General features: G+C 40.2%; 1 protein-coding gene across 1 annotated transcript in view; it reads right to left on the reverse strand.

Moving 5' to 3' along the window:
• Positions 1-12925, reverse strand: part of LOC310927356 (actin-binding LIM protein 3-like) — a gene marked incomplete at its 5' end in the record, with an annotated part of 46805 nt that extends 33880 nt beyond the window's left edge. The window contains 2 exons of the mRNA XM_083889651.1: positions 7651-7815; positions 12889-12925. Coding sequence (XP_083745777.1) covers positions 7651-7815; positions 12889-12925 — 202 coding nt within the window. The remainder of the gene's footprint in view (positions 1-7650; positions 7816-12888) is intronic.
• Positions 12926-14261: the final 1336 nt, after the last annotated feature.

Genomic DNA, 14261 nt, shown 5'->3' on the forward strand with positions numbered 1-14261 from the left:
GTACGTCATTATAACTGATGACTGGAGGCTAATGGAGGCACATCGTAATCATAATCCAATCTTGGGGCAAGATTCCCACCCCTACCCGCCACCAGGGGGTGATGACTATGGTCTGGCATGAATTTGTGTCATCTGTCCATTTTTATACAAAGTCTAAGTTAGGACTAAAAAAGGACGTCATCATCAGCACAACAGAGCATGTCTGCACACTGCTCTGCTATAACAGCTTCTTTATTACGCTAACAAAACTTGTTCCAGGTTTGAAAGATAAAACATTGTTCCTCATAAAGACAAAGTGTGAGTAAAGTGACAAGACTTTTTCTTTTGGACAGGAAATAAATGAGTGCCCAAGTGTCACGGGTTATTAACACGTATGTATGATCATTAAAAGGTTGTATGAACATGATACGACCCCTTTAACCGTTTAACCTGTCAAGAATTACACCGAGTGCACAAGAGTCCACAAGATCACCTCTGGTCCTAAATGATTTCATTAAACGGAAGACTTCATGTCACAGATTTACAGTGTAATTATGTTAGAAGCAGCAGAAAATGTCACTGCGGAGAATCTCAGAATATAAATGAGGATGTGCCGTTCGGCTACCATCATCACTCTATCCCTCTTTGTCACATGACATTTCAGTCCTCAGCTAGGAGTCGGGACAACTCTTGCCGCGTCCACGCTCAACTTGCTGTTTTAAGCCTAATGTTAAAAACAGGTCAAAGAATTGTCAGTCAATCTATGACTTTGTGACCTCACATGACCTCACCCTGACCTTCCCTGGTCCCATGTGTCTTCAAAAAACCCTGAAGGTTTTTTACATTTAGGCTCTGCTCTGTATCCTGAGTCAGCAGAAAGTGGACAGTTGCCGTGCAGCCAGCAGAGACGCAGGAGTTAAGACAGTGTCCAATAGCTTCACAGTGATTTAGTCGCATTAATTGACTAAATCTGAATGATTGCTTTTGCTGATATGAAAAAATTTATATTACAAGCTTTAACTACGGAAGTGTTTAATATCGAGAAAGACAAGAGGCAACGGCAACATTGCGCTAGTAAAGCGAGCCTAGTTCAGCAGTTTCATTGGATAAGCACTACTTGTCTTTGACCTGTGCTGCTGCTGTAAACAAACAAACGCTCCTTCAGTCAGACCTGGTGTTTTTTTGCTAGACAGAGACCAAAGATAGAAGTTATTCTGCCTTATTAAAACAATTGGGCATTGCACCGAATAGTACAATGAGAATGTGAGCAGGCCAGACATTTGGGCAGATTTGTGCCTCCTCCAAGCTCGGGTCTAATACCAGAGGCCTGGGAGCCTGAGGGTTCTGCTGTTCCTAAGCTGCTCCCGAGCCGTTCTGACAACTGTACTTTTCTTGGACAGAGATCTCAGATGTTGTTCCTGGAATCTGCTCGAGCCTCTCTCCCAGTTTGTGGGTTACAGCCCCTCTGTATATATCCATTCTCACTGGGGATGCTCTCATTGTAGCATTCCATCAATTCACATTTTCTGCTCTTTTCCATCTGTGATCAGGTTGCCTGACGTGGACCTTGTTGATATCTAAGCAGGTATAGCTTATCAGTTGAAAGTACACTCATATTACCATATTATACACTCACAGTACTGTGCAGTATGCAGTATTTTTGCATTTTGAATTCTTGTTTGTGAATATTTATTTCTCCTCAGCAGCCTCCTACTTCTCGTGCACAACAGAGGGCAAGTTCAGCTGCAGTTCGTTTGAGGATGTGAAGTCTTTAAATGCTTTTCCTCTGTTAGCATTGATTTGTAGCCTATTAGACAGAAGTGCTTCAGTTCGGGACACACATACGCATAAACACATTTTGCAGCGAGGCGGGAGATAATGATTCTTTTGTTCACTGCCAGCGGCTGAAGCAGAGGAAAGAAACTGTGATTTAAATGAAAAAAAAAAGAAATATGCACAAAAAAAACACAAAACTCCTGGAGGCCTGATGCACAGAGAATACACAGGAACAGCAGCACACTGACCCACTGTGCAAATGTTCATGCAAAGGCGGCGCGCACACAAAAGAAAAGTGCTGCACAGCTGAGCTGATACAGCGCTTAGTGCTGCTACAGTTTGTCCTTGAAGTCTCTTCAGAAGAAAATGCCAGACCATCCGTGACTGCTGTGTGACTGGACGTGAGCTAATACTGATTAAAGAGCACAGACTCCAGCAGTTTATTTTTTCTCAGATTCTCTCTCTTGACATTTTCTCTTCTACACAAACACATTTCAGATGCAGTCGGGTTTAGTATCCAAGAAGAGAAATCATATTGACAGATGCAATATTCGTCATTTCGCTTTCCAAGAGATATCAGGAAACAAATATTACCGATGTAAAGATAGTGTACATTCACCAGTTTGTCAAAGGAAATATCTAATCAGTCAATCATGTGGCTGTAACTCAATGGACTTAGGCATGCAGACATGGTCAGGACAACCTGCTTAAATTCAAACCAAACATCAGAATAAGGAAAGAAAGATGATTTAAGTGACTTTGTCAGAAGAGAATGGCCAGATTCATTTGAAATGATAGCACCAGTCACTAAAATAACCATTTGTTACAACTAAGTTATGCAAAAGTCCAAGGATGCCATACATTTTGTCCGTATTGTCTGTTTTGGTAGATTGTCTGCTTGTTGCATTTGTAAGCCTGATGGAATTGTTATTTCCAGCTTAATATGCTGCGCTCGTCAACCTAAAATACTAAAGTGTCTGAAATCTCTGAGTCGTATTCACACGTTCCCCGAATTCCACTTTAATACGCTGCATGATTGCGGCAGAGAGGCGACTTTCCGGATTTGCTCCCAAAGAAAGTTTGTCCTTTGGCTAAAACGACTTCAAACCAGCGAGCGATAAGACCGGGGTGAACTCACAACATGACTCAGAGCTCATCCTTCTCCTCCTGGACTTGTAAATTCATGCATACGTAACTGTACATGTTTGTGTTCAAGGCCCAATCACAATGATTCTCTTGTTTCAGCATTGTGACATTTAAATTCTGGTATTAATTGAATAGATTTTTTAATTTATTGTGTTTTAGTTTCAACTGATTTTAAATTGTTTGATGTTTTACATGGTTTTAATTTCAAATGTATTTCCTGCCTTGTGCACTATGAATTGCCTTAATGAATAAACTTGCCTTGCCTATTAGTGTGCACATCTGGAAGGGTTGTGGTTAAGGGTTATGTTATTTATTGAAATTATGCATGCATTTCTGGGTATTGATCATTTTCTTAGTTGGGCAGTTTTTATTGTCTGTATTTTTAGTTATTTATTTATTTTTAACTCACGTCGGCTCTTTTTAAATATAATGCTTACTTACTTCTCTCCCAAATACCATGTAGTGTTTCCTCATCCTCACTCTGGATTTGTGTTTTGATGATTGCTTGTGTGTCGAGTAGTAAAATGTGGAAACTGAATCGCCCTAAGGGGATAAATGAAGTTATCTGTATCTTGTTGTGAATCACCTTCAAAGAGATAAAGATCCAAAAAAAGAGCCAAAGAATTGGGTTTGAATCCAGTGACAGACTCGCAGCTTTGTCTTGTAAAACATCTCATTCACACTGTGGATCAGACTATTTGTTTGTTCTCGTCATGCATGAAGTGCCTCTTAACAAAAGAATACACTCTAAGGTCATAGATGATATTGTACACGGCTCAATTTACTGTTGGCAACGACAAAAAAAGAGTAGAGTAGAGAAGAGGGAAGGATTATGTTAGCGAGGAGACACAGAGAGAAGAGACGAAAGGCAACATGGGCGTCTGGGGACAGATTAGAGGAAGCTGAATACAGAGAAAGCATCATGTGTGAGGAGAAAGGGAAGCAGACAGCAAAGTGAAGGGTTGAGGATGAGGAGGGAGAGAAGGAGAGACAGGAGGACCCAGGGGAAGTATCAATGAGGCTATCGATCTGTCTGTCCAGCACACGTCTGCCGTCCTGTCACTGCCTGCCCTCATTTATACGCATCATCAAAGTGGGATGGATTTCCACGCTGGAGCTTCTTTGCATTAGCGTGAGTGTGATCGGGATTGACGGATGGATCAAACACGGAGGGAGGGGGGGGGGGGGTAGAATAACCAGTCTATATTCTATTTGAGGGATTACACTGTTACACTTATGTGACGTTTAGTGGATTTTGGCTACGATATCAACACTGATTGAACGCTGAGTTTTTAATAGTCAAGTTTTTTGATTTGGTCCGTCGGACTTGTGAGCTGTGACTACACAGTCGCATACCCAGCAGGATGTGAGGATAATAATCCAAAAACTGGCACCATTCAGTGTAGAATGAGGCCAAATTTATGGGCATGTTTCACAATTCATTAGAGATTTTATGGGCGCAGAAAGATACTATTTACAGAGCTGCATTTTTCTGTTGTCTTCAGCCTTGTTGAAATTTTAGGCATTCTCTTCTCTTATTGCTTTGCTTTGAGGGTCAGGGAAAAAGAGGCAACATCTTTTCAATATCTAGATGAGATATGTTGTTATCCAGAGCCCTTCTCTTGACCGATGAAACTCTCATCATTTGAGTTTGAACACCGCTGCTCTAGATTAAAGACTTTGACAAAAGCTAATTGGAGTAAGGTAAGGAACATTACTTGAGCCCTATCAATGAAACTGTGTACTGTACTTTCTAAATAAATGAGATGACAAAAAGCATTTTACACAAACACACATGGTACCTTTGACATTCACTACATCAAGCTACAAACAAACAAAAATGGCAGAGAAGCGCTTGAAAGAAAGGGGCAGAAAAACACGAGGGCATGCCTGTGTACTAAAAGCTGACGATTTGAATCTTGTCCACTTCATCAGCTGATGTCGACTCAACTCCACGGTCCATTAGCAAAAAGTCATTAAGCTTACTCTGCAAGATCAATTTATCCATAATAACAGATAGCTTTATACTGGAGGTACAACACTGGTGTCAATACATCTGGCTGGTGGCAGGGGGAATTAGTGACAAACAAACATTACATGTTATTTTCTCTAGCTCGGGTTATTTTTAAGACCTGCAATGAGCAATGTTGCGTGAGATCAAACGCCTCAGTCTGTGCTGCTTTGCGGCTGAATTCGGGTGGTGTTACTGGCAGATCACGCTGTGTTGTCCAGCCGCTCAGTTTTTGTACTGTGGGGGTGTCCGTCTGTGAAAGGATGCTCGCTGGTTGGAGTCTGACGATGGGCTGGAAAACCTGCTGACTGCGATGCTAAGCTAGTTGCTGACTTGAGACCAATTGTGCTCTGTCTCACCTGCTCACAGGGGGACCCTGAACATGCAAAGACGCAACCGTCGCAGGAACTCATACTGTGTATGTGTGTGTGTGTAAGCATGCAGCTACACTTAACCACAAGGACACACATGGATAATAAAAAAATGTGTTTTTGAATACAGCTTGGTGGGTGGAATTGCCTCTGCTTTTACTTTTGGCCCGATTATATTTTCACACACTTAAGCACACTTTAGTTTCAACAGTAATGGAAAGTAACGATGAACATGTATTCAAGCACTTAAGTACCTTTAAAATGTACATCACAGAGGAGCTAAAGCCAATCCCAACTGACATTGGGCAATAAATCCAAAATACATCTTGAAGAGTGTGACCAGTTGATCACTGGGCCAACAAATGGAGCCAAATACCATTCCATACCATTATAGTTTCTAATTCACCAAACCAATCTAAATGGGGAGACATGTACACTAGGACTGTCAAGTCAAATATCTGTTCAAAAGTTTAAATTCAAACACAAAAAACTAATTAAAACTCAAAATATACAGCTTATAAGTGCACCAGGCCATCTGAAGTAATTACCACATGATCCAGTAGAGGGTGGTCAGTGTGTAGCTTGACCATAGATCCATTTTGAATGCCATTTTGAAAGCGGCGTGTGGAAGATTTGAGATGCTTCCCCGCTTCAACACACCTGGTTCAAATGGTCAGAACGTCAACAAGCACTGAAAAAGCCTGGTGACAAAGCGTTTATTTGAATCAGGCGTGTGTTCTGCCTTCACTGTGAGTCCCCAGGACCAGGGCGGAGACACAATAGAGAGCAAATTAAAGAACACATCTGCAGAATCCCCTTTTGAGTGAAGCATTACATATGGGCAGCACAATCTTCAAGACTCAAGAGCTTGCGTTCCATGCTACAAACAGATCTGGCCCAGCTTACATCCAGGATATGATCCATCCCTACACCCCAGCCCGTCCACACCGTTCTGCATCGACAAACCAGCTTGCCGCCCCCTCACTGAGAGGATCCCAGTCCAACTCATGACTGTTCTCTGTCCTGGCTCCCAAATGGTGGAACAAGCTCCACATCACCATCCGGACAGCAAAAAGCCTCCACATTAAACTAAAAACACATCTCTTTTGACTCTACCTCGACTAAGACAACAATGAACAACTGCATGTACATTGCACTTGTGACTCACACCCTATAGTTTGGCATATTTGAAACACTTACTTACTTATTGCTCTTGTTTGTACCCAAATGTTGAAATGCACTTATTGTAAGTCACTTTGGATAAAAGTGTCTGCTAAATGACATGTAATGTAATGTAACAACCTTGCATGACTAAAAGTACAAGTAACAACAAGTGAAATTTGTTCAAACTTGATGATTTGAAATAGTGATGGCCCTTAACTCCACATTGAAACTGGGATTCAGACCAAGAACCTTATTGCTGCTGTGTTCAATGTTAACAACAACAATAGATGATACACAAACCTTTAAAAATCCAACCTTAAAGTGCAGTTTAGAGCTTTACCCTCCAGTAGTTTGGGTAGCGGGACACTGAAGACCAATTTTCCACCAGGTTTGACATGGAGCCATTGATTGTATGATAGATAAGAGCAGCAATTAGCCTCACCTGTCAATCAGATACCCCAGTCTGACTGTACAAATGTTAAAACTAAGGTTTTTGCTACATTACAGTTTTTTCGGAGAAAAAAAAAGTGATATTTCTACCATTAAGTACCATTGCTACTTGCAGGTGCTTCCAGCCGTATTTCTCGTAAAAGTCTACTCTCGCATTTTGCGTTTCCATCGATCTCGATTGTCACCACTGCTGTTGCTGTGACTCCCGTATATCATGACCGAAAAAAATAATTTCCATTACACTTCTGCAATAAACTTTCACATGTCTGAAAAACCACCTCATGTAAAAATCTTTAAGCAATATCTGAGTGATTTCTTTAAACAGGCGACCATTCCAAACATGTGGATTGTGCCGGGATATTTAGATAAATGCAGTCTTAAGGATTAGGGGATCTTAGCACCTTCTGCTCACCCCAGAGATTCATGTCACCTCTTGTTCCTGGTGACAGCTTTGCCTAATTGCCGAGGCTTTGGTGTCACGTTCACTTCAAGCCCGTAAAGTCGTGGCTCAGTTTCCTTTGCAGAGAAAATTGCATCAAGCTATCATTGATCTGGTTGTGCTGGTTCCTGGTTGTCTCAGAACTGGTAATTATTAAATATTTAATTATGCAAATGTAAGTGGGTGGAATCCACCCACAACAACCCTGTGCATTAGTCCAAGACTGGACAAATAAATGAATATAAAAGTGAGTGTGAGTATGCGAAATGGAATGATGTGTAGCATATTTGTGTATAAGAGTGTGGAGTTTTTACCTTGGCAGGTGAAACAGTGAACATGGAAGTGTGTGTTCTTGACACGCACAACCTCCCCGCGGCAGACCTCCCCGCAGCGCTCGCACACAATGGGCGAATTTCCACGGCTGGAGAGAGGAGAGCTGCTGTTGTTGTTTCCTCCATAAAGACCAGACTGGTACTGAACTGTTGAGAGAGAAGATTGTTTCAAAACATTGTCATTTTTCCTTCTCGTATGATCAAAGTGTGATTAAAAAAAAAAAGTGGAACAACAGCTTCAAAAAGACACGACATCTGGTGTTTTCTTACAGTGTCTTGCTACATAAACGTGACAGGCTTTGGTGTACAGTATAATGATGAATGTGAAATATTAGCTCAGATTTGTCTGATATGATGTTGTATACACCAGGTAACTATGTATCATTTTTCACAAATTGGAGGTTTTCTTATAAAAAACAATATTCAAGTGGACACACACACCAAATTAATCACATTCACACTCAACTGTGAAGATGGCTTAGCAATTGACTTTCCTGGAGAGTCTGTCATGCTGTCAACGAGTTGTATGGTTTATGTTGTGGTTCATGTTTCAAGGAAAAATGCTGATGTAGTGTTTTGCACATCTAAATTTGTTCAACTTTGAATTTGCTGGAGCACAATTCTGACTTTTATTTCTACACTTGACTACACTCTTTAGTGTGTATCCTCCAGCAGCTTTAAGGAGCATATGTCAATAAAGCTTTTAACTCCTAAAAGAAAAACATGAAGCAGAATATAGATGATAGAAAGACAGGTAGACATTGATGGGACAGAAAAGGGCACAGTGAGGTCATTTGGGGATTGGGGAAACTGGTCAAATCCCTCTTAGTGAAAGAAGTGCCTCTTCACACACATACAATTGTTTTCATATCTTTGTGAAGACACATCATGGACAGAATGCATTCCCTCGTCCTTTACCTTAACCTTAACCATCACAACCCTTGCCTAACCCTTACATGAACCCTAATCTAGTCCCAATTCTAACCCTGACCCTAAAACCAAGTCTTAACCCAAAATAAAGCCCCCACAAGGTCAAAATGTCCTTACAAGTGTGCACATTTTCTGGACCACACAAATATATAAATACATGTACATCTATTCTTCTGAGGACACTCCATTGAATTCCATTCATTAGAACAGCCCAAACAACATGATATCCCAAACCTTGACCATAACCAGTTAATGGTCAAGCCTAACCCTCACCTCAACTTCAAATTGTATCCTTAACCTTGTCCCCTTGCTCAGAAATGTGGTTCTGCCTAATTAGAACCAGGATTTGGTCTCAATGAGAACTACTGGTCTTGATAAGGTCAGTGTTTATGCCAGAAAAAGTCCTAAAGAGGCAACGCATACAAGTTTGTTAAGACATTGCATTGACTTTCATTCATTTGGACATCCTAACTGAAAGCTTATCTCATAACCAGTTAAAACCTAACTTACCTTCACCAATTACGCTAATTTTGAACCTAAGTAAAAACCTTACCCTTATACTAAGTTATAAACTTCACCCTTAAAGCTGGGGGAGGGTAAAATCAAAATGTCCTCACTTTGCAAACTGTCCCCACTCTGCAGGTGTAATCTCAGTCGTCCTCACAAAATTACACACACATACACACATACAGAGTTGAGCTGATGGTGTGTGTGTGTGTGTGTGTGTGTGTGTGTGTGTGTGTGTGTGTGTGTGTGTGTGTGTGTGTGTGTGTGTGTGTGTGTGTGTGTGTGCCAGTGTACCATGCCACAGAAGTTGGCATTGGTTCTGTCGCCAGATGGCAACACAAAGTCTGGAACCACAGACAGAGCAAATTCTAAGCCACCTGTGTGTGTGTGTGTGTGTGTGTGTGTGTGTGTGTGTGTGTGTGTGTGTGTGTGTGTGTGTGTGTGTGTGTGTGTGTGTGTGTGTGTGTGTGTGTGTGTGTGTGTGTGTGAGAGAGAGAGAGCTTGTGGTATTGTTATTAATAGTCTGTTATTAATAGTTAGCAGACATGTTGTGAGTGTAAGTGCACAACACACATGTTCTTTTTTATCCTCATTTAAAATAATATAATTGGGAGCCACACGGTTGATGTAGTGGTTAGCACTCTTGCCTTTGCAGAAAGAAAACACAGGTTCTCGACCCTGGAACCTGGACCTCGGAACTCTGCTTGGAGTTTGTCTGTTCTCCCATGTGTGCGTGGGTTTTTTCTCTGGTTTCCTCTCACAGTCCAAAAACATGCAATGTGGGGATTAGGTAAATTGGACACTTTATATTGACCGTAGGTTTGAGCGTGAAAATGCATGGTTGAATGGTTGTTTGGTTCTATATGTGGCCCTGCAATGGACTGACGAACTGTCCAGGGTGTACCCCGCCTGTCGTCAAATGAAAAACCCCAACATTATAATTAACCTCTGAGATTTATTTTAGGACCCTTTAAAACAGGGGTGTCAAACTCAATTTCAGAGGGGGCCGAAATGAGACAGATGAGGTAGTACACAACAGATGATTTCCCATTGTCCATTTCCATCTGTCTTGCCACTCTTAGAAATAAAGGTGCTAAGTTGAACCATGTAAGGTTCTTTGGCTTGTCCTCATTGGATAACCCTTTTGGAGGGTTCCACCAAGAACCCTTTTAAAACCCTTTATTCAGGAAAGGGGTTTTAAAGGGCTCTCTGGATCAAAATGGTTCTTACTGGAACCATTAGTGTTATGATGAACCCTTGAAAAACCCTTTCTTCAGGAAAGGGGTTTTCAGAAGCAAATGGTTCCAGGTAGAACCTCAGCACTTGTAGAAGGACCCTTTTGGAACCCTTATTTCTAAGAATGTAATCTACAACATCAAAACACACAGTAATAAAGAATAATTCTGACTCCATGTTAGTCAACCTGCCTTGTAATTCTTGGTTCCTGCTCTATTTTGACGTTTTATAATGTGCACTATTTCCCTCACACATATTATTAAGGCTGTGTATTGGCAATGATCAATTATATAAAGGGGTAATTACAATATGTTGCCACAAAGGTTTTCTTTGGAGAGAACTTAAAAGATACAGTATCACACCATGAAATATTATCTATTGTATTTTATTACAAAGCCATCTAATTCCACACTGACTTAATTTTCCCAAAGAAAATTATTTAATTTCACATTTATTCTGCTCCGTTTGACAGCATCACATATTTATTCTGACTTTTAACCTTGTGGAAAACTGCCTGAATAAAAACCAATCAGCTCTCCCTTGGTGTCAAACAATCCAGTCGGGCAAATGTTGATAATCCCACTCTTTTTTTCATAATCATAGAGATTATGTGTGGGTGAAACCAAAATATCCTAAATATTAGTAGGAAGTATAACATTAAAGTACTCTCATCTTTTTCAATCCATACACATCACTCACCGTCATTACAGCAGCGCAACCTGTCAATCATGATATAATATAGTATAAATAGTGATAAAAAGCTGTCAGAGACAGAAACACAACACTGTGAGCTTTGTTTCTAACCTTCGCTGACAGCCAACAGTCGACTAATGACGTGAAGAAATACAGTGTCAATAAATGAGTAAGCGATCGATAACTTGTGTTTATGTCTGCTGCAGGTTAAACTCTCCCAGGACACTGCGCTATTGATTAGGCAGAAGTACACACTCATATGCACACATTCCCACACACACAGCTTGCACACCTCAACAACAAAATACATTGTTATTCACAATAAATGACTATAATTGTAAAAATGTGCTTATATATTTTTTTTCTTAACATAAACTAGAAGGGCTGTGACAATTATGAATCAAGTATTACATAAATTGTCAGCTATTTTGAAAGACTCAGGAATAATGTTCATATAACAAACTGAATTCACCAACAACAACAGTACAGACAAAATATTTGCATTAAAAAAAATATTTTGCAGACTGCAAATCATGTTTATGTTTTGAAATCATGTTTTGGCATGCGGCGCCACCTACCGCCGTCTACCAATCATTGCAGTCAGTAGAGTCTCAGCTCCCAAGCAACCACGGGTTGCCAGTTACTTAAATACAATACTAAATTGTATAAATGTATCGCTTTAAGCTCAAAATGCAGCCTTAAAAATGAGGCCACCATCTTTAACCAACATCATTTCTACAGCAAGCGTCTGCAGAAGCTAAATTCGCAAATGAAGAACAACATCCTGTCCAGTCTGCAAAGGCCACTGTCCTTCTGTGATGTGCTTGAGAATCCAATCTCTAGTCTTACCATTAGATGTCACTGTTTCAAACACACTGGACCTTTAAAAGTACAATTATAAATCATGTATTCAAGTATTGGAATGAGTGGAAAGATGTCGGTTCCCCCTTTTAAAATGAATCACTAGGACTGTATACTGGTGCTTATCATGTCATTCACATAATATATTAAGGATTTGCGACCCATTTCATTCATTTCATTTAATTCCTTTGATGGAAATGCACTATGATCAGTGGTGACGTCTACATGATACGCAGGTATACGGGGTATACCAACTACAAAAAGGCCAGGATTTAGATATAACCACATAAAAATGGGCATTCATATGTATCAACTCTGTTTTTTGACAGAAAGGATACTCATGTAATGTGTTTTTGCAAATAAAGAGTGTAAAGATGACTGTCGGTTTCCTTAAAAACCCTAAATATAATCAAATTCATCACGTGCATGCTCTTTTTGTACATTATTGTGCTGCTGGTTTGGCAACCCGTGCTGACAGTATACCCACTACAGTAGACCACACTACACCATTGACTATCAACTTATTGTAAGGACGTTTTATTGTTAAAAAAAAAAAAAAAAAAGTGTAATAATAATATTAACCTTAGACCTTAAACTCCCAAACCATAACCTAAATCTACCCCTAAAACCAGGTTATAGGCTTAAAATGTCCTTTAAAGTTGTGAGGAGCAGCCAAAATGTCCTCACAAAGACGCACAAACACAGAGAGTTCACTCACCATTTGTCTGTCCACTCATGATGTGAAGACCTGGAGCAGCTTGTTCCACGCAGACTCTTGGTCACTTTCTTTCTGGTTCCAGTCTCTGGAGTGTGTGTCTCAGTCTGGTTTCCTTTCCTTGCTCCAGTCGACAGGCGGATTACACACTGCAGAACGGGGCGGCAGACTGCTGTACCTCTCTCCACCCCTGCGTAAAAGCAGCCCGCTTGAAGGGAATTTAAATGGAAACTGTCACTACAGCATCCTCCTCGTCCTCCTCTCCCACCACCACCAACCCTCCCCGATCCTCTGTGTCGGTGCAGAGGAGTCCATTCCTGCACGGACACTCAGTGCGCTCCTGTGGCAGCCCGCATGCCCGTGCGCTCCTGAGTGAGCACTGAAAGGCTCTGGAGCTGTCAGGAGCGCGTTTCAGCAGCGCGGCTGCAGGACGCGCGCCACGACCGCGGTACAAGAGCGCCGAACAGCGTCGGAACTGCAGAGTGCCTAAATCAGAGAGACAGAAGAAGAAGATTAGTATTATTTTTACATGTTCAATCCTTCATATTGTTCCAAATATGTCCATATTTTATAGACTATTTTCTTTATTTTTTTCCAAGTGTGTATAATACTACATGCTTAATACTCATTCTGCTGCTGTACTGTAAATTTCCTCGTGTTAGGACCAATAAAGGAGTAAGAAGGAGGTCTTTTTAACTCTTTATTTGGAGATTTATTTCAGAAAGAAAGTATGGTTGGGAATCACTATGAGTCAGTATCTGACTGGATCGGATATCGGACAAATAAAATTTTTAAATTGGATACAAAAATCCCATTATGTTGCATGCTTCACTATGCAAAGTCTTTAAAAATGTATATAACAAATCAGCACAAATGTTCATCAATGCTTCATAGTTCATAAAAGGTCTAAAATAACTGTATCTGACTAATATCGGTATCAATAATCCAGTTTGTGATACAAAAAAGTCTTATTTACTTCCTTTTTTTCTTATTTTTTGACTATTTCTTTTCTATATACTTGTTTTCTTAAACACACATTTTTCCCTTGGATGAGACATTATCTTATCTTAATAACACTGAGCTCTTAATGTCAGTATCCTAATTTTTGCAACATCATTGTACTAAACAGAGCTATTATTTATCTTGTCCTACTGTGACATGTCAACGTTTCTGCTTGTGATTTATGATCTCATTTGTCTTATTTTTAATAGTGCTACCCAGAAAGGTGTGTCAGTAGCTGTGAATAGTCATTTAGTTGGCAGCTTGTGGGTGATTTTATTATCTGCTATTTTTAGAAATATAATCTCACCAATGATAAATATTATTTGGCGGTCCCTCGAAGCTATTTCAACATTAAAATTATTCTATTGCTTTCAACAGACATCTGGAAGTATGAATACTAAAATCAGCAATTAACCAAATTATTATCAGTCTGTTTTGAGAAAAAACACACAGAACGTTGTACTACATCCATTTTTTTTAAATTTAAGGTTGAGCAAGTTCAGCCTTAGTGGCTGTATCAGCTGTATGTACAACAAACGTCCAAAAGGGGGCAGCACTTGCCCACAATACACAAAGTTTTGTCTGTTGTGTTGTAATTTCATGATTTCAGTAGCATTAGATATAAATTAATCACTTCCAATCAGCGACA

The sequence above is a fragment of the Microchirus variegatus genome (genome assembly GCF_963457635.1).
Source record: "Microchirus variegatus genome assembly, chromosome: 5".
In the NCBI taxonomy this organism is placed as follows: domain Eukaryota; kingdom Metazoa; phylum Chordata; class Actinopteri; order Pleuronectiformes; family Soleidae; genus Microchirus; species Microchirus variegatus.